Raw genomic sequence first — 22,121 nt, forward strand, 5'->3', positions numbered from 1 at the left:
TGCAGAATAGAAGATTTATGACCAAGTCTATTGCTGCCTTGTTGCTGATTTTTAGTTATGGGAAAGATATGGTCATTAGCTTGTAGGTAAGGAGATAAGGGTAGGGTTAGTATTGCAATTCAGTGCATTGATATCCAGCCTGAAGGATCCTGGATCATGAAGATGTGCAGTCATAAGAGTCTAGGGAAACCTGCGAAGATGAGACAGCATTTGCAGATAGGGTTGAACAGCTGCTGCTTTTCCCCCCTCCCCACTGCCCAGTTTTCTGTTAGTATGAGCCACTGGACTTAGTCAGGAGAGGTTTGGTATTCGATAGGGCAGAATCCTGCATTGCCTTTAGAGCCAGGTTTGCTGCTACATCTTGTAATATTCACAAGGATAGAGGAGAGCTGGTCTGAGTGGGGATCAGAGTGAGCTGTGGGTTTGTTTCAGTTTTAGTTTGCCTACAACTGAAGTTAGTTTGAGGGCAAGAGAGAACACTAGCCTCAGAGCCTGATCCAGTATTCAGTCTTGTAGGTCTAGTAAGCACAGAATGAAGACAGGTAATGGGTTATGGCTGGTGTTGAGACAATTGCAGTAGCAGAGTGCTCAGAGGCTGAGAGCACTGCAGGCCAAGCTGCAACTTTCATCCTGCTTACTTTCTGTCCTCTTGTCTCCATTTAGTTCAGGGTGGATATTACGCCTTTCTTGTGATATGATTTATTAGTGGAGAAGGAACTCTGAGGAAGAGAAAGGAGGGGAAGAGAGGAGACCAAATGGGAAATGAGTGGTGAGAGACAAAGGCAGTTGTAATTTTTCTAAGGTTTCTCTTGCATATTCCCTTACCCCAGAGGCTCCCGATATTGGAAGCAAACAGAAGCACAGTCATTTGGCAGGAGGATAAAAGACATAGCTGTGTCCTTAACAGCAAGAAATAGATCTAGATGAAAACATTATAAATTCAGCGCATATTTCTTTCCCTCAGTTACCTCAGTGTTGGAGAATCTTTCTTGGGGATGGGTCAGATCTGCTGGGGTGGTCCACAGTCCTCCTTTTCTCAATTCACATAGCAAAGAATGAGTTGGGATTTCGTTCAGGTCACTTGGTCTCCTCTGCCATCAAAATCAGGCCACCATGCAACACAAGAATGTTCTTTTCTGCCAATACACTGTCTAAACCTGTTTCATTGTCCTCCGCAGTCTTTTTAAACTACTACTTTGTCAAATCTGTATTTGGAAATTCTTAACGTGATAAATTTGTCATATTCCAGTCAGTGCAAGCAAGTAAGAAAAATCTGGTTCTAGTCTTTTTTTTATTTTTGAACGCCAGTTGCTTGGTTGAAGTGCAGTTGCTAACCTTAGCTTGTTTCCACTGTATATCACCTGAAGATCTTGCTAGGAAAATACAAACATGGATTGCTGATGCAGGGTTTCTTTTATCAGATCTGTATCTTCCTTACATTAACTAGAATGTAAAAAGAAATTGAGAGAAATAGGAAAACCTGACGAATTTTGTGAAGGTTTAGGAGTGGCATACCTTGATAAAGTATTTCTTTTTTCCTCTTCATTAACCGATCACAGGGGCACACAGGGCAATAACCTTGAAGTCAGAACAGTAACTTTTAACTAAAGAATTAAACTAATCTGAGTTATCTGAATAGCTGATTTTTGAGATTAATTTATCAAGAACCTCTTGCACACCCAGTCCCATACTTGCAGCTCATGCATTCCACTAAGTAGAATCTTGAGACATGTTTACATAATGCAGACTTCATACACTACCATCCTTCGGTTAAGTGTTCAGTGTCTCCAGATATTGCTAAGTTATGTGATAATACTTCTAAAGTAAAATTAGTGTGAGCAAATGTTGATTTAAGACACTTTGAAATGTTATCTTGTGGAACTTGAGCATTACCAAATGGTAAAGGACCATCTTTGGTCTGTTGCCAAAGGTCCTTCTAAGCTGGGGAGCTGGTCTCCAGCTGTGGTCAAAGACAGATTCTCCTGATGCTGCACAGGCCTATGTGGAATTGTCTAATACAAGGCTTCATTATACTATATGATAATTAGAATAGCTTAACAAGTTAATAACAATTTTATGTTATCTAGTTAATGCTTTATTTCTTAGGATTTGATTTGATTTGTTTTGGAACATAAGCAATTTCAGCAGATGTTTTCATTACACTGTGAGAGCATTTAAGTTTTTAAGTTTCTTCAGAAATCTGTAAAAATAAGTGCACTTTTTTCCTATATTATGCATTGTTTCATGTTTCTAATGCTAAATTTAATAGGCTGTTCATGAGTGGCTTGGCTTCTGTGACATCTCCTTTCCTAAATATCTGTAAAATACTTCATATATATGGGAATTAGTACAGAACTTTGAAAGACGCTGCTAATTTTTTAGCATGACCATTTGTTTTTTTCTTTTCTGTCCTTTTTTAATGCTATATTTAGTTCAGTGTTTTAGTAGCTTGTTAATGAAGTCTTGTGTCAGGGTTGATGCTTTTTTTAATCTAATTAATGCCATCTGGTTCTATTTATCTGCTTTTTGATGACACAAGGAAAGAATTTTTAGGTACTCATTTGCAAAAGCTGTGCACATTAAACTCTGACAGATCATATTATTCCAGAGGGCTTGTGCAATTTTTAGTGATAAGTTCAGCCATATTGCAGTGTACTTTGCTAGGTGCATGGGTTTATTTTTCTGGATTGTTTCTAGAAATTAAAATAAGGTTACAACATGTGGTGCAGTTTGGCTCCCCAGAACAGTTACTTGAGATTGCAAATATTAGCATAAGCATTTGATAGCAGTGTGATTTTGAAACTAGTGTAACTAGCCAGCTCTTTGTTCCTGCCTCCTCTTGCTTCTGCAAGTGTGGCAGGAAACAAGTGGAAAGCAGGGTGCAAACCTAGATGGCAATACAATGTTTTGTGTTCTTATGGGTGTTTTTTCAGCTAGATCAGTTCCTTGTTCAGGTTCACCTCAAATATTTGTACCAGCATAGCAGAGTAAGCAGCATGGAGGTATATCTGACTTCCTGATAGCATTTTTCTACATTAATATTATGGACTATCTGTAATTAAGTGCTCGTCTGGCTAACTTAACTTCAAATGGTGTCATTTCTATGAAGTTTATCATGCATTGCTTTTATATTATTCCCCTGTCTTTCTATAATGCCTGTTACATTGTGTTTAAGCGTTCAAGTCAATCTTTTCCTGGTTTGGCATCCTGTTAGATTGCTTGCCCTGAGACAAAAAGTTTTCAGAATAGAATCATAGAATGGTTTAGTTTGGAAGGGACCTTAAAGATCATCTAGTTCCAACCCCCCCCTGCCATGGGCAGGGATGCCTCACACTAGATCAGGTTGCTCAAAGTCCTGTCCCATCTGGCCTTGAACACTGCCAAGGATGGGTCATCCACAACTTCTCTGGACAACCTGTGCCAGTGCCTCACCACCCTCACAGTAGAGAATTTCTCCCTAATCTAACTCTACCCTCTTTCAGTTTAAAGTGATCCCCTCTTGTCCTATCACTACATGTCCTTGTAAAAAGTCTCTCTCCAGATTTCTTGTAGGCCCCCTTTAGGTACTGGAAGTCTTCTACAAGGTCTCCCTAGAGCCTTCTTTTCTACAGGCTGAACAACCCCAGCTCTCTCAGCCTGTCTTCATAGGAAAGGTGTTCCAGCCCTCTGATCATCCTTATGGGTCTCTGGACCCTTTTCAACAGGTCCACATTCCTCTTGTGTTGGGGGCCTCAGAGCTGGATTCAGTACTACAGGTGGGGTCTTACAAGAGTAGAGTAGAGGGGGAGAATCACTTCCCTTAACCTGCTGGCCGTGCTCCTTTGGATGCAGCCCAGCACATGGTTGGCTTTCTTGGCCGCAAGCACAGTGGTGTTTTAATTTTGAAAACACTGTGAATTCAGAATATTTCTGCCTTTGCAAGGTTTTTTTTGTTTGTTTGTTTTAAAAGAAAGCTTGGCATGGTGCATTTCTATACTCTTGTACTTATGATGGCAGCCTTGCAAAGATAAGGGTATTTTTCCCCTAAGGACAGCAGCAGAAACTTCTTGTTCCTCCATGTTAAGTGTGCTTAGGAAGGACATTTCAGAAGTGCATTGCCTGAATTGCTGGAGGCCAGGTTTTGCACTGGCCTTGTGACTGACCCTCTGCCATCTGATGCAGGCAGGCAAGAGCAAGTCCTGCTCCAGCACTGTCTGCAGGCAACACAGAGCACGTCTCAGCCATGTCAGTGTGCCTGTGAGTACCTTCCTGTTTGTGACAGTGTCTCTGAAGGCTGCAGCCACAGGGGTTTGTGACTCCTGGAGTATTTGTTAGCTCTAAAAGCATGTAACAGAGGGCAAACAAACAGTATGCAATCCAGAGTACATAGTGTTACCATACACAATACTGAGAAAAGCCTTCCTGCATATAAGGGTTCGAAGGGGATTTCCAGGCTTTGAAACTGAGGGAAGTATTCAAACCCTTCAGGCATAGCAACAAACAGATTTAAAAGTACTCCAACAAGGCGCCTGAAAAAAAAAAATTGGCTGGATTTCAGTTTGACAGCTGAATTTTATTTCTCACACTCTAATGCTCATTCCTGTTTTTCTTCTTATACCAAGAAACAGTGCTGAAAACAAGGCAACCCCCCTCACTTTGTATTTTATACAGCTGTTGAAAAGTGAATGTTTTCACTTCTCTAAAAGCTGCTCTTACAGTATTGAAAAATACCATTGGATAATGAGGGTAGAGTTACACAGTACTTAAGAGCAGTATAATATTCTGTTAATTAGAATTTGCTCTTTCCTTGCACTTGGATATATTGTTATTTAATATGGAGAGGGGAAACACTGCTTTTTCTGTTGTACAAAGCTTAAACCATTGTGAATGCTTGTGGAAACAATATATGTTGAATACTGTAGTTTTGCACTTAGTTTGACTTCAGTGTTTCCACCATTCCTGATGAGTGAGCATAAACGTTATTGTTTAGAAAAAGTGACAAGCAACCTTTTCTGCAGAGATTTTAATAAGGTTTATTATGGGGTTTTTCCCCCCCCCCCCCTTTTTTTTTCTTTTTCAAATACCATGTGTTGGTATGAACATAATGGCTTTTCTTGTATTTAAAAGTCCTCTATGGATTTCCTCATGTATCTCCTTTGTATGTTATATTGCTTTGGGTTTTGGCATGTAGATCAGTAGATGTTTTGGATTCTTGAAGAATTTGAGCAATACCATGATTTTTATTTCTAGTTGCCAACATATTTTGTATTCAGACTTGAGGAGAAAAGTGCTCAAGTGACCTAACTTTTCTGTGATCTGAAACATGTCATATCCTTACATCCGTTACAGACATTAAAATTATTTCAGAATACTCATTTGAATTACTCTCATTGCTCTTATCAAAGTACATGCTTGTTTAGCTATGTTTTCTTTGTTTTGTCTTCATTGTAATGTTTATTTCTATGTTAACCATATTTAACATAGTAAATCTGTGAATACTAATAATGAATTCCACTCCTCATTTTTGTTGTGCTTTTGAGGCTTGTAGCATGTGTGTGTGCACTGGTATTGGAAGAAAAACACATTTCTGTTTATAAAGGTATTACAGAAGTTGAAATACTATTAATACTCCTACAGAAAAGTCCTATTTTCAAATTTATTACTACTGCTGTCACACAGACAATATTACTGGCTCTGTAAGCCAGACTTTTGAAGTCTGAGGTCACGCTTTTTTGAATTTTTCAGTTAATTTTTTTAAAATGGCAAAGCCAATCTTATTTCCTTTCTTCTTCTCCCTCTCCTTCCTTTCCTTCTCAAACAATAATTCCTATACTTCTGTTTTTTAAAACCAACCTCTATCTCTTGTTTTGCTGCAATACCCCCACAGTTGAGAGATAAATTTCATAAAATGTTGTAGTTTCACAATCCAGTCAGTTCCCATAGGTTAGCCTGGCTATGCTAAAAAGTGATCCCCATAGTCTCACGGGGCTTAGTCTTATTCCATGTCCTGGCTGTATTTTCTTACCAGAACAGACCTCTGTGCTTTGACCTGAATGGAAGAACTGTTGCATGCTATAGACTGTTATATTGGCTCAGTTCACCCATTTCAATCTTTATCCATGTGCCAACAAATACATATGTGTAGGTAGAGAAGGGGACAAGGCTAGTAATGAATGGCTGAGAGAAAGGAGAGGATAGAAACACCTCTTTCTGTGGCAGCACCAGTATGTACCAATGTAAAATGGTGAAATAGCAGGAGTCATCCAGCTGGTGTGGAATACCAAAGAAATGTGAGACTGTTTTGGGCTTTTGCTGAGATGTGAGTGGACTTGAGCCACTCTCATGCTAGTGGTTAAACAAAAAGTTGGTTTAAATGTCTTTAATTCTTCGCATCAAGATAAATTCCATCGTAGGTTTGTTGTGGTTCACTCTTAGTTCCAAATTGATTTGTCAAGATAAGTTTTCTTAGCAGAAGGTGTGGTAAATCATTTCTAACGGTTGCATAGTTGGCATTCCCCTATTTTCCCAGCTAAGCAATGAATGAAATCAAGTGGGGGTTTTTTAAAATTCCCTTTTCTTCTGTACATGGTATGAAACCGGACATCGCCGGAGCCTCCCATGAGCACCCTGCTGCATTGCACATATTCCTGCTGCAGGGAGGCATGTTCCTGAGGTAACAGCCTTGATGCATTGCAACACTTTCCTGTGGCTCCCGAGCATTAAGAGGATCATGTCAATAAGCAATGATGCATGTGTTTTTTATGGTTTGGCCCTTCAGTTGTGAACTCTGTTGAAGCAAATTTGAGTAGCATTTCCGAGGCTGGGAGAATGGACTTTTCCTCAGAAACTTTGTGACATGTACCCAGTCAGATCAGGTTAGAAATCAGTGTAAGGTTTGCTCTGTTAGACAGAAATGTTTTACTGCTTGTTGGCATGTTGAAGGGATTCATCAGAAGAGCCCCTTGTCATGTTTCACAGGACATTTCCATGTAGATATGCAGGGGTGTATGTAGGTGATGTGTTGCATTGTCCATTTGGAAGGGGAAGCCTGTATAAATAGCTCACTTCTTTTTGCCGAAAGAAGGACAACCTTCATGTTACTGTTGTACTGCATTTACAATTACTGTGTCTGGTTTCTCTTGATCAGCTATACCCTAGCTGCATCAGTGCTCTACTTCATTTACTGCTTATAAACATCTTACAGTTGGTTAGTGAAGGAAATATCTTTAGAGAATTGTGGGTGAATCAACTCTTTATTACTGTGGCTGTAAGATCTGCATAAAATCCAGACAAATCCTGATCTTTGAGTGATAAGCATCCTTCGCATTGTTTACTTTCTCTCTTTGTGGTGGGTTGACCCTGGCTGGATGCCAATTGCCCACCAAGCCTCTATCAGTCCCCTCCTCAGCAAGACAGGGGACTGGGGGGGGAAGGGAGAGAGATTAAAAGAGAAGTTGAAAAACTTGTCAAGATAAAGGCAGTTTAATGAAGCAAAAGTAAAGGCTTGTGTGTGGAAGCAAAGGAGCGCAGAAGATCTATTCTCTACTTCCCATCAGCAGGGGATGTCCGGCCACTTCCCAGGAAGCAGGGGTTCAAGTATGTGTAGTGATTGTTCTGGAAGACAAACATCGTAATAACGAATGCCCCCCACCCCCTTTCTCTTAGCTTTCATAGCTCAGCGGGTGCCATGGTATGGAATATCCCTTTGGTCAGTCTGGGTCAGCTGTCCTGGCTACGTCCCCTCCAAGATCTTGCCCACCCCCAGCCTGCTGGTGAGGCGGGAATGTTGGAGAGGCAGCTACCACCTTTCTAGCTACCAATACAAAGCACAGCACTGTGAGGGCTGCTATGGGATAAATTAACTCTGTCTCAGCAGTTAAAATACACTCTTACAGTGTGTGTTTGAATCACCTTTTCTGCTGCATCTGGATGATGTAGCCTGCTGCTTGTTCCCAGGCTTTGCCCTTTTCCTTCACTGTATCTAGAGAGGATGGGAAATAATGGCCAATTGAAAATTGTCTCTCGGGGAGCAGCCTGGATCTTCTCTGTCATTCTTCATGTTTTGTTTTGTTTTTTTCTGGAAAGGAGCACTCTTGTGTGTTGATATATATGTGGAAAATACGGATAGTGAAGAGTAAATGAACTGATCCTTGGGGATTTTTGGTCCATCTAAGGCTTTTCACTGGAGTCTTCTGTATTTGGTGACATAAATTAAACTTGGCTATTTGTCTTCTGCACTTACTCTGCTGTTAACTCCTCATTTCCCTGTGTGGATAAGCATTTCCTGTGCCAGCAAACCACCTCTCCCTGTGTATTGCACAGTTTACTGGTAACGAGGCAAAACAATTGAGCAGATCTAGGAAGCTGGCAGGAACACGCTGCCAGGCACCTGTTGAGAATGGAATAGGAGACATGGACAGGAGGAGATGGCAGGGAAAGGTGGGATGGCTAAGGTTACCATGCTGAAAAAGCTGCAGCATCTCCCCACCTCCAGAAGTAGACCCCAGAGAACCAGGAGCTGGCTTCTCAGAGGTGCTGAGTCTATCCTAGTGCCTCTCAGCAGGACCCTCCTGGCAGCTACTGCTCCATCTGCCCTGCTGGGAGAGAGGGAGCCAAGCAGAGTAGGCAGAGGGGAGTACTGTCCCACCAAGCTCCTCTGCTGCTCTCCCAACTCGTAGTGTAGTGTTCCCTCAACAAAGCACTCCACTCTCCCCATCAGGGAAAACTCACCCCTTCAGGAACTGCTTTAGAACTATTGTTACTTGAAATAAAATACCATTTTTAACAGTTCTCCACAAAGTGTTTGTTTTGTATTGAACCAAGCCCTTAAAAACAAGATTACATGTACACCATACTTTATAAAAATGGCTACTTGACTGTAACTATGTTACTTCAAATAATACTGGCATTTGTTGACATTAGGAAAACAATGCTCTATTGGAGTGTTTACTGTGTGTTTTTCACCTGGTTCTACAGGGGGGTTGTGGAATCTTCTACGTTGGAGATATTCAAGGCCCGGCTGGACCAGTTCCTGTGTGATGTACTTTAGGTTACCCTGCTCTTGCAGGGGGGTTGGACTAGATGATCTTCTGAGGTCCCTTCCAACCCTCGGGATTCTGTGATTCTGTCTTCACTCATCTTTGTATCAAAGCTCTCTTACTTTACCTTCATTCAGTCTGTATGTATTTTCCATCCTTTTATCTTTCCCATGTTTCAGATAGCCACCCAGTATTCTGATTTTGAGCCATGGGGAAGTCTACTGCATGGCACAAGTCTGAAGTCAGGAATCCTTGTTATTTGGGTTTGCATTTGTTTATACTCCCCCTCCTTGCCACTGCCTTTGCTAGTGACGTTCTGTGTCTTGGTGTCCCTGTCAGGTGGCAATAAGAATATTCATCTATATAAAATACATTAAGATTGGGTCTGGGGGGTAAGATGAAACACTTCACAAGTACGAACAATTTCTTTTTGTTTGAGATGATAATTTTCTTGCCCAGCTTTTTATACTTTCTCAGCAATAACATTTAAGCCATGAAGAAATGAAAGATAACATAAAAGGCAGTTGATTCTGTTGGTGCTAGGCTTAGCCCTGTGTTGTCTGTGTTCTCATCAGTGTGCTTTTGACCAGTACGCCTCTGTTCACTTGGAAATTATGCCTGGAATTTTAACATCTGAGTGAGACATCCTTATCTTACTTGGTGGTTTGTGCTTTTAATACAAGTAACCCTTTTCCTGGTATAATTTGCCTTAAGCGTTCTGACTAAATTTGAAGTCAGTGATCATTTGTTACTGCCTGACAGCAATGTATTTTCTGGACAAATAAATTCTTTCTTTCATTCCTTTCTCTGAGGAAGAGTTAAATATTTTGTTTGGATGCTGAGGGGATGTTTTTTATTTAGACTTACATGTTGCCATATGGCTACATGAGAGAAAACAGGATTAGAAGAGTGCTTCTTGAATTTAGAGCAGAAGGCATGAAATTGCAATTGTTTTGAGTTCCTATAAAAATTCATTTATAGCCTGGGGCTGTGAGATCTCTGTTACCAATAAATAAGTCTTTCTTGTTAGTAAAAAGGTCATTTATGAAATCAGGTCACTGCCTACCAGGATGGCTTAGGGTTCCTAGGCCTATTAAAACCAGTCAGAAGCAGGAAGTAGAAACCTTACGCAAGGATCTGTTAAAAACACTAAATCTTTCCTCAAAAATCAAGAGAGAAATTCCTGAAGATTTCATTAAAACTTTGTATTCTGTACTCCTCTTGTGGGGGTCTCAAGCCTAAGCAATTGTGGTTTTCCTTCCATTGGAAGGACTAGATGGATGCTGTTGGTTTGCTGAATCACTGCATTATGTTTCTGACCTCGTAAGAAGGTCCATTGTTTTGCTAGCCTTAAAGCTGTATATTCCTCACAAATGGAACACTGTGTTTCTAAATGTAGGTTTATGTAAATATTGGATGGCATTCAGAGATCTCAGAATTCTCACGGAGAAACTAAGTATGATGCTTATTTTACACTTGGAAATGTTAAGAGTAATAGCGTCACACTACTGGTTTGTAAAGTTGCTTTGTTTTGCAGCTGTTATGTAACAATAACTATAGCATGTATCTTTATAAAAGTGTACAGTTTGGATTATAATTCTGAAAATCTGGATTACTGTAAACTTTTGGGTCTTAGTTGTAATGTATTTTAAAATGATATTGGAAGTATCTACTGTAACACGGCTTTTAAACATTTTTGTGTGTATGTGGTTGATGACTGGAAAAAGGGAAATATAACCCCCGTTTTCAAGAAGGGGAAAATGGATGACCCAGGGAATTACAGACCAGTCAGTCTCACCTCTGTGCCTGGCAAACTCTTGGAGCAGATTCTCCTGGAAGACATGCTAAGGCACATGAAAAACAAGGAGGTGGTTGGTGACAGCCAGCATGGCTTCACTAAGGGGAAATCCTGCCTGACCAATTTGGTGGCCTTCTATGATGGGGCTACAAAACTGATGGACAGCGGCAGAGAAGTTGACGTCATCTACCTGGACTTGTGCAAAGCCTTTGACACTGTCCCACACGACATCCTTGTCTCTAAATTGGAGAGGCATCAATTTGATGGGTGGACCACTCAGTGGATAAAGAACTGGCTGGATGGCCGCACGCAAAGAGTTGTGGTCAATGGCTCGATGTCCGGCTGGAGACCGGTAATGAGTGGTGTCCCTCAGGGATCGGTGTTGGGACCGGTCTTGTTCAACATCTTTGTCGGTGACATGGGCAGTGGGATTGAGTGAGCCCTCAGCAAGTTTGCCGATGACACCAAGCTGTGTGGTTCGGTTGATACGCCAGAGGGAAGGGATGCCATCCAGAGGGACATCGACACGTTTGTGAGATGGGCTGATGCCAACCTTATGAAGTTTAACCATGCCAAGTGCAAGGTCCTACAGCTGGGTCGGAGCAATCCCAGGCACAGCTCCAGGTTGGGCAGAGAAGAGATTCAGAGCAGCCCTGCAGAGAAGGACTTGGGGGTGTTGGTCGATGAAAAAATGACCATGAGCCGGCTTCAGTGTGCGCTCGCAGCCCAGAAAGCCAACCGTATCCTGGGCTGCATCAGGAGGAGCGTGACCAGCAGGTCGAAGGAGGTGATCCTGCCCCTCTACTCTGCTCTCGTGAGACCTCACTTGGAGCACTGTGTGCAGTTCTGGTGTCCTCAACATAAAAAGGACATGGAACTGTTGGAACAAGTCCAGAGGAGGGCCACGAGGATGATCAGGGGACTGGAGCACCTCCCGTATGAAGACAGGCTGAGAAAGTTGGGGCTGTTGAGCCTGGAGAAGAGAAGGCTGCGTGGAGACCTCATAGCAGCCTTCCAGTATCTGAAGGGGGCCTACAAGGATGCTGGGGATGGACTCTTCATCAGGGACTGTAGTGACAGGACAAGGGGTAACGGGTTCAAACTTTAACAGGGGAAGTTTAGATTGGATATAAGGAGGAAGTTGTTCACTGTGAGGGTGGTGAGGCACTGGAATGGGTTGCCCAGGGAGGTTGTGAATGCTCCATCCTTGGCGGTGTTCAAGGCCAGGTTGGATGAGGCCTTGGGTGACATGGTTTAGTGTGGGGTGTCCCTGCCCATGGCAGAGGGGTTGGAACTAGATGATCTCAAGGTCCTTTCCAACCCTAACTATTCTATGATTCTATGATTTACCAAATATGCAAGTAAAGATGTGAGGTGTAACCAGCAAAGGGAAAGTGAGAGATTTAGGCTTTGTTTCTATTTTTTTACTACAAAATGAATGAAGTCCCTTTCTGTTAACATAGTCTTCCCCTGTATGTGTTTGTTTGTTTGTTTGTTTCAGGAATTTGAAGCCTTTCAAAAATTTGTGGAAAATCGACTTCCATTTGATATCGTTATTGATGGACTCAATGTTTCCCACATAAACACCAGAAAGATGCAGTGTGAAAATGTAAGTGCTGGTTAAATATTCATCAAGAGTTTTGTGTATGCTGATTGTATTGTAAACCAGTGAGTGCCTCATTATTACTTATCCTCTTGAGGAACTGGTCAGGCAATTTTGTAGCACGTGTTACAATGAAGTTCAAAGTTATCTGGATTTCATGAATTAAAAATGATCAGTGGGAAGATGGTTTTTCTTTCATATTTGACTGTGTTAGCCATAAAAAAATCATACCTAAATTTCGTCATTCATCCAGTGCTCATAGTTAGAGCTGAGGTATTGGTAACAGTGTTAGTAGGACATACGCTCTATGTATGTTTTCGTAGTAATAAGGATTTTAGGGAATAGACTTAATCTACCATATAGAAAATTTAGTCTTATATAGTTATGCTGGTAAGAGTTCTTAAAATAACACCTTTCTGAGTTCAAACCACATCCTGTACAAGTTTAAACTTATTTCACTTCCTATTGCCTTAAGCACTGGAGTTCTGTGCTTAGAAGGGCAGCTCAGGCTGGCTTCAGTTCTTTCTGCTCGGTGATTTGTAGAAGAATAATCCTGCTTTTCTACCAGTACCTATATTTGAGAATTCTTGGTACTCCATATTGGCATTTCACTAAGAAGTGGCTTAAGGATGGGGGACTTTTTGTCAATCAAATGTTGACTTTAAATTAGGAGCAACAAAGTAGCTGCTCACATTCCAAAGCCAGAATTTAAATTTTCATGCTCTTGAAATTCAAACTAAGTTATAAATGAACTTGATAACAAAGGAAGTAATTTAGTACATTGCAAGAAATAAGTTTTTTTACTTTAAAACTGATCTTAAGCAGGATGTGCTTTCATATATGTAGATAAAAGCAGCTGAGCTAGGGAGGTTAGATAAACTTGCTGAAAGATGTTTGTTTGAGAGAGGCAGAGAAGTTTCATGAGATATGGCTCATGAAGAGGGTACTTTCCTTACTATGAAAATAGAAAAGGAAGTTTACAAGTTGTTTGGATGGGATCAGGGAGGAAGTGTTGATTATCTGAGACAAATCCCAGGCAGCATGTAGTGGCACAGTGTTTTAAGATCTAGAAAGATAGATCTATGCCGCCAAAGAGGGGGAGGAGAAATGAATGTCCTTCCTCAGTGCATGCCCGTTCCAGTGTGAGACTCTGAACATGATCGTGAATGGTCTGTAAAAGCTGTATGCGGTGAAACAAAGAGACAGCCTGGTTTTGACAGATAATTACTGCTGATTTCTGATCAGAAATCTTACTAGGAGGTATCAGTATGCTGAGCAGCATAATCTGCCTTTGAGTTCCTCCTTAGTTTATGCTATATTGGAAGGACTCTCGCATCCATGGTGCCAGGGAGCTCCAGAAGGACTGTATGGAGACATCAACTTTCCATTTAGATTGTTCCATACAGATACAGGTCAGATCTCTCTTGAATACCAGGTATTTACAGATGAAGAGGTCTTTTAGGAAAATCTGCCTTTCCTTCCTGCACAACAGAACAGGAACTTAGCCTCACCTCATCTTACCTCCAGAATAAGATTCTCTTAGCTAAAGTTTACTTGTTTTATGAGCTGTGTTGCTGTTAATTATTACTGCATTTTGTCATGCACAAAATACGTTAATTATTGGAGTTTCTGCCAGTGGATCTTTTGCTGCTCCAGGTATCTGGATTCTGTCTTTAAGAGTGTGAAGTCATTACTTGGGATAGGTTGGACATGCTCATTACTGCTGCCTTATACCTGTAGATATTCACTGGCTGATAGTACCTTTTTTGGCATGGGAAATGTGTATTTGCACTCTGAGCAACAAATGAGTTCCTTCACTGCCCAAAAGTAATACTCTTCTAGACACATGAACTACTAAAGATTTTTTCCTGTATGGAGCCTTTCTATTACTTGAAATAACTTTTTAATTATTTTCATAACAAAAGTTTTGATACACAATTACACTGTTAACTATGGAGTTAACAGTTTTTTCCAACTGGAAACATTGTTTAGACATAAGATCTTGCTGGATGGTAGCGAATCTGGGTTTATTTCTTCATGGCTGAACTCCTGTGTTGTAACATGTCAGCAAAGAACTGTGTCTTTGTTGTTATTTTGGATACTTTTGACAAGAAGCATGCATTTGTGTTTTCTTGCTCTTTTTTTCAAGACTGTAAAAACAGAAAGGAAAAAAAAACCTAAACCCACAAAGCAGAGCAGTCCTTTCTTCTGTCTCTAAACTTTTCTTCCAGATGAGGGAGGAAAGGCCACAGGAATCTCTGTATGTGTTGCCTTGGTTACTGGTGTTGCTGCCGAGTAATCTCCTATATGCCACTGTTGACCTTGCTGAATGCTGTAGTATGTCCTTTGGGGGCTGACTGCCACAAAACATCCTCTTTGGAGACTGCTGTCCTCACGCCAGAGGCAGCTGAATGGAAAATGTGGAGTGGCAGGTCTGGGACATTCACAGCCTTTAAGAAAACTCTTCAAGGTACCTAGGGAAACAGTGCAGAGCTGAGAGGATGGAGAGGGAAAATAAATGCAAGAGAATCTGGCGACAGAGCACAACAGATGGAAAAAGCCAAAAGTGAAGACTGCTGCAGTCAAACTTGGCGGCTAGGACATGACTGCCCCATTTTGAAGGGGGGCACGCTGTGACTCTTTAGTGACCTCTTCTGTTTGACTTGAGAGATAATAAAGGATCAGGATTTCCAGGAACGTGTGTTAAAAGCTGCTCAAGCCATGTTTTACTTGTCTAAAAGCGAAATTAAGTCTCCAAGTGGGATTCAGTCTGTGCTCTTTCCAAGGCTTCATTACTGCAGCTGTCGGACCCAGTCAGGATATTGTTTTATACTTTTCTGTTCCAGTGTATAGTTAATATGCAGCAATGGTTGAAAGAGTAAAAAGAATGAGACTGTTTTCCATTTATAACACTCTGTAAGCATTACGATTTGCAAATTGGTAGGGCTTTTTTTGATTGTGTCCCTTATATGATTTAGAGTCAACAGCAAAATAAGGGGCATTGTTAAACACAGGAGAAGGCCTAAGATTATGTGGCAGTAATGTGGTAATTTAAATGCATTCTCGTCTTCACTTAAATTTAACAAAAAGTACTGTTCCACTTTGTGATTTAGCTTTAAGAACTGTAACTGTTTTGCTGAAGACCAACTGTATCTTAACTCTCAGTCATATGATTAAAACAAGAAAAAATTGATGAAATATTCCTTCCTGTTTCTTGGGTGGTGTGGTTTAGTGAGGGGTGTCCCTGCCCATGGCAGGGGGCTTGGAACTAGATGATCTTAAGGTCCTTTCCAACCCTAACTATTCTATGATTCTCAAACATCCTAACGTTTGTAATTCCATTTAGGCATTCCTTAGCCATCTTGGAGAGGGGCTGGGTTGTGTGGTCAAGGCACAAGTACCTTGAGGGGTGAGGAGAAGTTAAAAAAGCAGAAGTTGAATGAATGATTTTTACTCATTCAATTCCCAAAGTATTCTGACATTCTGGAAAACTAGATATGTGACTTCCAGTAGCCCCAGGCAACTTCAGTCTTCACAGCCAGCACTTACTTAGCAGATCATCATGAATATTATTGACTTGGCAGATTTACAGGAACATCCTGTGGTAGTTTCTCTGGTACATGAGACTGTCAGTTTGTAATAACAGTCCCTTTTTTTCCAGGTTGGTTTTATACTAGGTCTGCTTCCTGGTACAAATCACCATGTGGCAGCATCAATTACTGACAAAAAGAGGAGGTAGCATGAGGGTGGGAACAAAGATTTTTGAGGGCTAGGGAATGGTGAGATCATCTGATTTGAAGGCACTGCACACTGTAAAACTGTAACACTGGGTATTAGCCAGCACCTTGTATCAGCCCTTTGCCTCCTTACTGCAGCATTTTAAATTAGACATTAAAGTTGACTACCAATTAAAAGTAGTATAGACTGGAAATTGATTTTGCTATATAATCCAGACAATAGAAACAAACTCCCATAAAGTCTAAAGTCATTAAATACTGTCTTTCTTCAGTTTTGGGGTATTTTGCATTCTGGTGCTGTCCAAAACTGTACCTGATGTATGTTTGCCTTGGTGAGTTAGTCACTGTAATGCAGAAATGGTAGTTTATAAACTGAGGAATTCTTGCAGTTTAACTAAGCAGAGTTGATCCAGGCTTTATCATGACGCTGAGTTAATGCTTTCCTCCAGACGTATCTAGTTACATAAATCCCTAGCCAGCACAATGGCATTTGGATAACTCCCTGTCCTCTGCTGCCCTAACTCCCTGTAGTGCCCCCACCTTTCACCTTGCAAAGGTCAAGAGAGGGAATTTCCTCACACAAATTGTTCAGTTCTTGTACTATACACAAACTGTTACATAATTATTACGTACATTTTTTTTTCCTGTATATCACAATTTTCTGTAGAAGTATTCCTTGGAAGTGAGGGGGAGTCCAGGTGCAAGCAGGATATCTAGGCTCTGGAGCATTTCACTTTGCTTGTGGGAGAGGAGTGAAGGGACTACGATAAGCTGTGCTCCAGCTACCCCTAGACTTTGAAGAGCCAGGGTAGGGGATGAGGGAGGGGTAAGAGAGCACAATCAGCAAGTGCCATTTAAAAAATACTTAGCTGTTTTTAATTTACACTGAGATTGGTATGTCGCAAATGAGGTATCAGTCAGCTACTTTTTTAGCTGGTACGCATCTGGTGCTAGACGTAACTGAGTATGTATTTCAAATGTGTGCTGGATCAAAGCTAACTCACAATTCTCTTCTTCAAATAGTTTAGCAGTTGGGGGCAGCTTTGCCCTAACTTTACTCTCTCTGATCTCTATATTAAACACAGACATCTGAAAGATTGGTGAAATAGTTCCAGATTGAGTTCCATAAGGCTGACAAAAGGAGTAGTTTTTGCTCTTGACAGATTGTTCAAAGTGGTTGCTCCCAAACTTAATCAGCATTTCTATAAATGGACTACATAAGTTCATATAATTCCCATGTAAACTGCAGTATGCCTGTACAACAGGTGACAGAGCCAGATCCTTGCTGTTCCCCTCCCATCCCATCCCAGTCTGGTGGCAGCATCTGGCATGCCACCCCTACCACACCTCCTGCATGCAGCAGCAGCCAGCCCTGCCAGCAAAGCCACCAGACTTGCCTTCCCACACCTCTCACAGGCTGCCACAAAAAGCCAGGCTGTGCATGTTGTAGTTGGGATGCTTTGTGACAGGCAGAGGGGACAGGACTTGCCTTTCAACTATTCCTTTTCTCTTATAGGGAAACAGCAGCAGACCTGTTGAGTGAAGGCTGCTCTGAATTGGAGAAGAGTTGACTAAAGAAATTATGTGGTCCCAAGTAGCATAATAATCATGTGAACACATTATTGCCTTTTGGTTTTCCACATATTAATTATTTTTAAAATAATATTTGTCAAGGTGATTTAAAGTTTCAAACTAATATTACAATTTTAGTTATTCTAGTGGTTCTGTAGTAGTTATTCCTGGACTCCCTGCCTACTTTAGTGGTATGGAAAAGAGTGGGTAGAGAGAGGTTGCTGCCTTGAAGAGAAAGCTGGGAGTGAGAAAAAGGTTTCATCAGAATAGAGGGGAAAACCAGGATGTGGGATACCAATCTACAGGAAATGGTCTTATTAATTTATTTTAAAAAGCCCAGCTGTGGCCACAGTATTGAAGAACATTGTTGAATTATATCCCTGGAAGTGTCCAAGGCCAGGTTGGACAGAGCTTTGAGCAACCTGGGCTAGTGGGAGGTGTCCCTGCCCATGGCACGGGGGTTGGAACTAGATGATCTTTAAGATCCCTTCCAAACCAAACCATTCTATGATTATATGACTTATGCTTTGTAAATTCAGCTCAGAACCATTGCTTTGGTATGTACTTTATTCACATTTTCAAGGCTCATTTTCCAAATATCAAGACAGAAATAATAACTTAGGTTAAAGTTAGAGGAGGAAACAAACAAAAGACTCCAAGCAAAGAAGGCACCTATGACCCATCATTCTCTTGGGTTAGTAACCCAAATCAATTTTAAAGCATAATTTTGTTTCTTTGAAGTTTCTTCTCTGTGCCTATAAATCCTCTGTGATGAAAAAGGGGGCAAAAAGTATTAAGAGTAAAAATAAAACTTTCCTGCTTATTGAAAATTATTTTGAGGTGATGAAATAAAGAAATTAGCACCTGTTCATATATAGTTGACAAATACATGTAGTAACATGCTCAGGTTTTCATGTGGTAATTTTTTCCAGTCTTCAAGTTTGTCTTAACTGTGCAACATGCCCATGCCTATAAGAGATCAACTGCACAATCAGCGATACAAAATATGAGCTCTGCTGTATGAGCTGTCCTGCAAAACAAGTGGATATCAATAAATTTGACCCAAAAAAAGTCATGCTTGGAAAAGAATTTTTTTCTTCTTTGACTCATTTGGCAGCATCTGTGATTTGTTCAAGTACTTTACTGTCTGTAAATGAAGCAAGAATTAAGTAGATCCATGAGTCATTCTCTGTTCAGAATCAATACATCCACCAGAGGTCTTATTTGTCATACTGTGACAGTTCATCAATTCTTCCTCCCACCAATTCTTGTCTTACCACTCAAGAAAGCAGTCAGACGTGTTTGTTCATTTGCTCCTAGCCTTTTTCATCTCTATTTTTTTTATTCTTCTGTTTTCTAATGGTAGTACAAGTTTGCATTTCCACAGTAATGAAACATTTGCCCTATTGCTCAAGATTGGAGAGGTTTCTATCTTGCAACATGTGTTTCATTCTTTAGATCTGTACTTTCATTTCCTTTAAGTATTGCACAGATCATAAATATGAAGATTTTTGGTGTTTTCCCTGAATATCACCTTCACCCTCTGTGTAATATGATTTTAGGAGAGAAAGATGCTCAAGCACTAAGGGGTACCCTTGAAACTTCACCTATTTTTAGTGTTTTAGAGATGTGTTACTGGAACATTCAGCATTGTAGTCATCTCTTACCAGTTAATTTCTGAGGTTCCTTGAATATTTCAGCAGGTAGACTGAGGCATGTTCTTCTGCGAAGCCACATCTAAGAGACTGATACGCTGAAATCTTCCCCCTCCTTTCCTATATTGGGGCATCCTACAACAGAATAGATGAGGCTCAAAAATTTTGGTGACTAGATCCAGAAAAGCGAGGCTGTTAAGCTTCTCAGGGGCGGTGAAGGAGACTAGGCTCACTTGCCTGTGAAACCTAGGGAAAAGGCCTGGCCTGCTCTCTTCTGAAATCTGACAGCTTCCATTTGTGGCTAAAACTAAAATAAAAGGTCATGTAATACATTCAGATTTGTATACCAATACAATTGGTGTGTTCTAGAAGTACTCCTGCAAGTGGTTGGCATGTATGCTTCCATAGAAGAAACACACGTTGATTACATACCTTGAGCCACCAAGTTTGGCTCTTCCCATAGGGGTGTGCTCTAGCATCCTTTGCTGCTTCTGCAGCACTGGGAGGAGAGAGCCAGAGGTAGATAGGACTTCTTAAGAGAGGAAATACATAGTCAGACTGGCTACCTGTGAATACAGCAGGGAAACTTTCTCAGAACTTTTAGCCTCCAACATTCTGAAATAGGGGAGCAGGGAAGCTGGCAGGATTCCCTGACTAAATGCCTCGATGGTTGACTCTAAGCTACTATTTTTCCTTTCAGAGGTTTCCAGTCTGATTTTGCATTTCCTGGTAAGGAGAATAGAGCTGCAGTAACTAAGCAGGTTAAAAAAATCTGACTATCAGGCATTTTGACAACTCCCTGTTGTTTTCTCCCAAAATCAGACACTTCCTGGGGTTGCCTCCCCTTAATTACTATTTATAACCTCTGGTTTTGGCTATAAAACTGAATAAACCCAATGTGATTCAGTTTACTATCTCTATTGGTTTCTGTCTGGCATTTTTAATTTCTACCTTTGTATTTGGCAATAACAGCAAATCAAAAGGTAAGGACAGGAGAAACCAAGTGCTCCTTTTTTATGAGAGGAATTGCATCGTATCTTTCATAACAAGAATTCTTCTAATCTCTAGGAATATAAACTTGAAATTCAGCAGAGCAGAATCAGAATCACAGAATGGTTTGGGCTGTAAAGGACCTTAAGATCATCTAGTTCTAACCCCCCTGCCATGGGCAAGGGCACCTCACCCTAGACCATGTCGGCCAAGGCTCTGTCCCACCTAGCCTTGAGCACTGCCAGGGATGGAGCATTTACCACTTCTTTGGGCAACCCATCCCAGTGTCTCACCACCCCCACAGTAAAGAGCTTCTTCCTTATATCTAACCTGAACTTTCCGTGTTTCAACATGCCTTGATGATTCATGTCCCAGTGAACTTGGTAACTGTAGCAACAGGTTTTGTGTTGTGTGTTGTAGAGAAGACCTCCTAAAATCAGGATGATAAAGTCAAATTAAGGTATCTTCTGAACTGGATGAGTTTCAGTCTTGCTGTTTTCACTTCTCCCTTCGAAACCACAAGATGAGTTTTCTTTGGGCAGCCCAACCGATTCACCTAATCATGGAACTGTTATCAGTGTGGCAGTAAGAGGTGTACAGGGACTCCAAAATGGAAACCTGATCTTAGGGAACTGAACTGCTTCTTTAGAAGTGATTCACGTATGAAAGGTCTCCATAACTGTGAGAGACTACAGTGCTAAGGAGATGTGGGAAGCAGGCCAGAAAATGTGAAGGCCAATTCTGTGTAAGAATAAATATTTTATTTGAGCCTGAGAAATGCTGGGGTTTAGTGCTGTCTTAAAGGTAATATAGATAAGATCCTCAGAACAATGTCTGCATTCATTCATGTACCTCTGAATTTATTTATATGTTTTGAAAAGCAACTAATTTTTGGTTCACACTTTGCTTTTACATCTGATAAACTGGTTTTTAGTAAAAGTAGGAAAGAAAACGTATTTGGAAGCTGTGTTATCTGAAGGAGCCTAAACTGCATTTGGATTTATTTATGAAGTTATGAAAGCCTAGATTTTTTGACCATTAGGTTATTCCCAGGGATTTCAGTATATTGACATGCTGATTAATGATTCAGCAGTCTATTGGTCTGCTTTTGTTGGTTTTTTCCTCTAGTCACGTTCTGCTTTGTAGAGCAAGAGTGAAAAAGACATTTATATATAGGTAATTAAACATATTTAAATTGAGGTTATAAAATTATTGTAACCTGCAGTGAAGTTTAAAACCGAAGTTTAAGTAATATGATTTTTTGTAATCTTACACTTATAGAAGGTCAAGTACAATTGTCCACAGCTTTTAATCTCAATTTCCTCATAAACTGATTGTTTTGTGTTGTCTGGAACATGGAAATAGGAACTCCTATTTGAATCTAGGAGACTGGTTTCGCCAGAATTAAAATTCCATGCTTGATCTTCTGTTTGACTGTGAGCAACTCAGTTTGAAGTATCTTTGTCTTGCAGGTTACCTGTATTTAATATAACAAGCCACAGTTTCCTGTGGATTTTTCACTTACTTATCATAGAATGAAAATTCCTAATAAACTTACTATCTTTCCTTATTTAAGTGTCAGAGATGGAATGATAAATAGACTTTAAATAAAAAATAGATTTTAAATAAAATCAAGTTAACTGCACCTCATAAAGGCCGTGTGTGCCACTGCAGCAATCCATTGCAGTCTCCCATGGATGATGTGTGGTGGGCCTCTGCTGTGGTTAAATTACAACATAGCAACAGAGA

The 22,121-nt window shown here is 40.6% G+C and overlaps 1 protein-coding gene across 2 annotated transcripts in view; it reads left to right on the forward strand.

Moving 5' to 3' along the window:
• Positions 1-22,121, forward strand: part of PRORP (protein only RNase P catalytic subunit) — a 56,763-nt gene that overhangs the window by 10,611 nt on the left and 24,031 nt on the right. Inside the window, exons 5-6 of one of the 2 annotated variants that reach the window (XM_080619999.1) lie at positions 12,317-12,424; positions 14,650-15,105. In XM_080619999.1, the coding sequence (XP_080476125.1) occupies positions 12,317-12,424; positions 14,650-14,775 (234 nt within the window). In that variant the 3' untranslated portion in view covers positions 14,776-15,105. Of the gene's footprint in view, positions 1-12,316; positions 12,425-14,649; positions 15,106-22,121 lie in introns of those variants that run through there. The other variant, XM_080619998.1, reaches the window with a different exon arrangement.

This window comes from Psittacula echo (genome assembly GCF_963264785.1).
Source record: "Psittacula echo genome assembly, chromosome: 5".
Classification (NCBI taxonomy): domain Eukaryota; kingdom Metazoa; phylum Chordata; class Aves; order Psittaciformes; family Psittacidae; genus Psittacula; species Psittacula echo.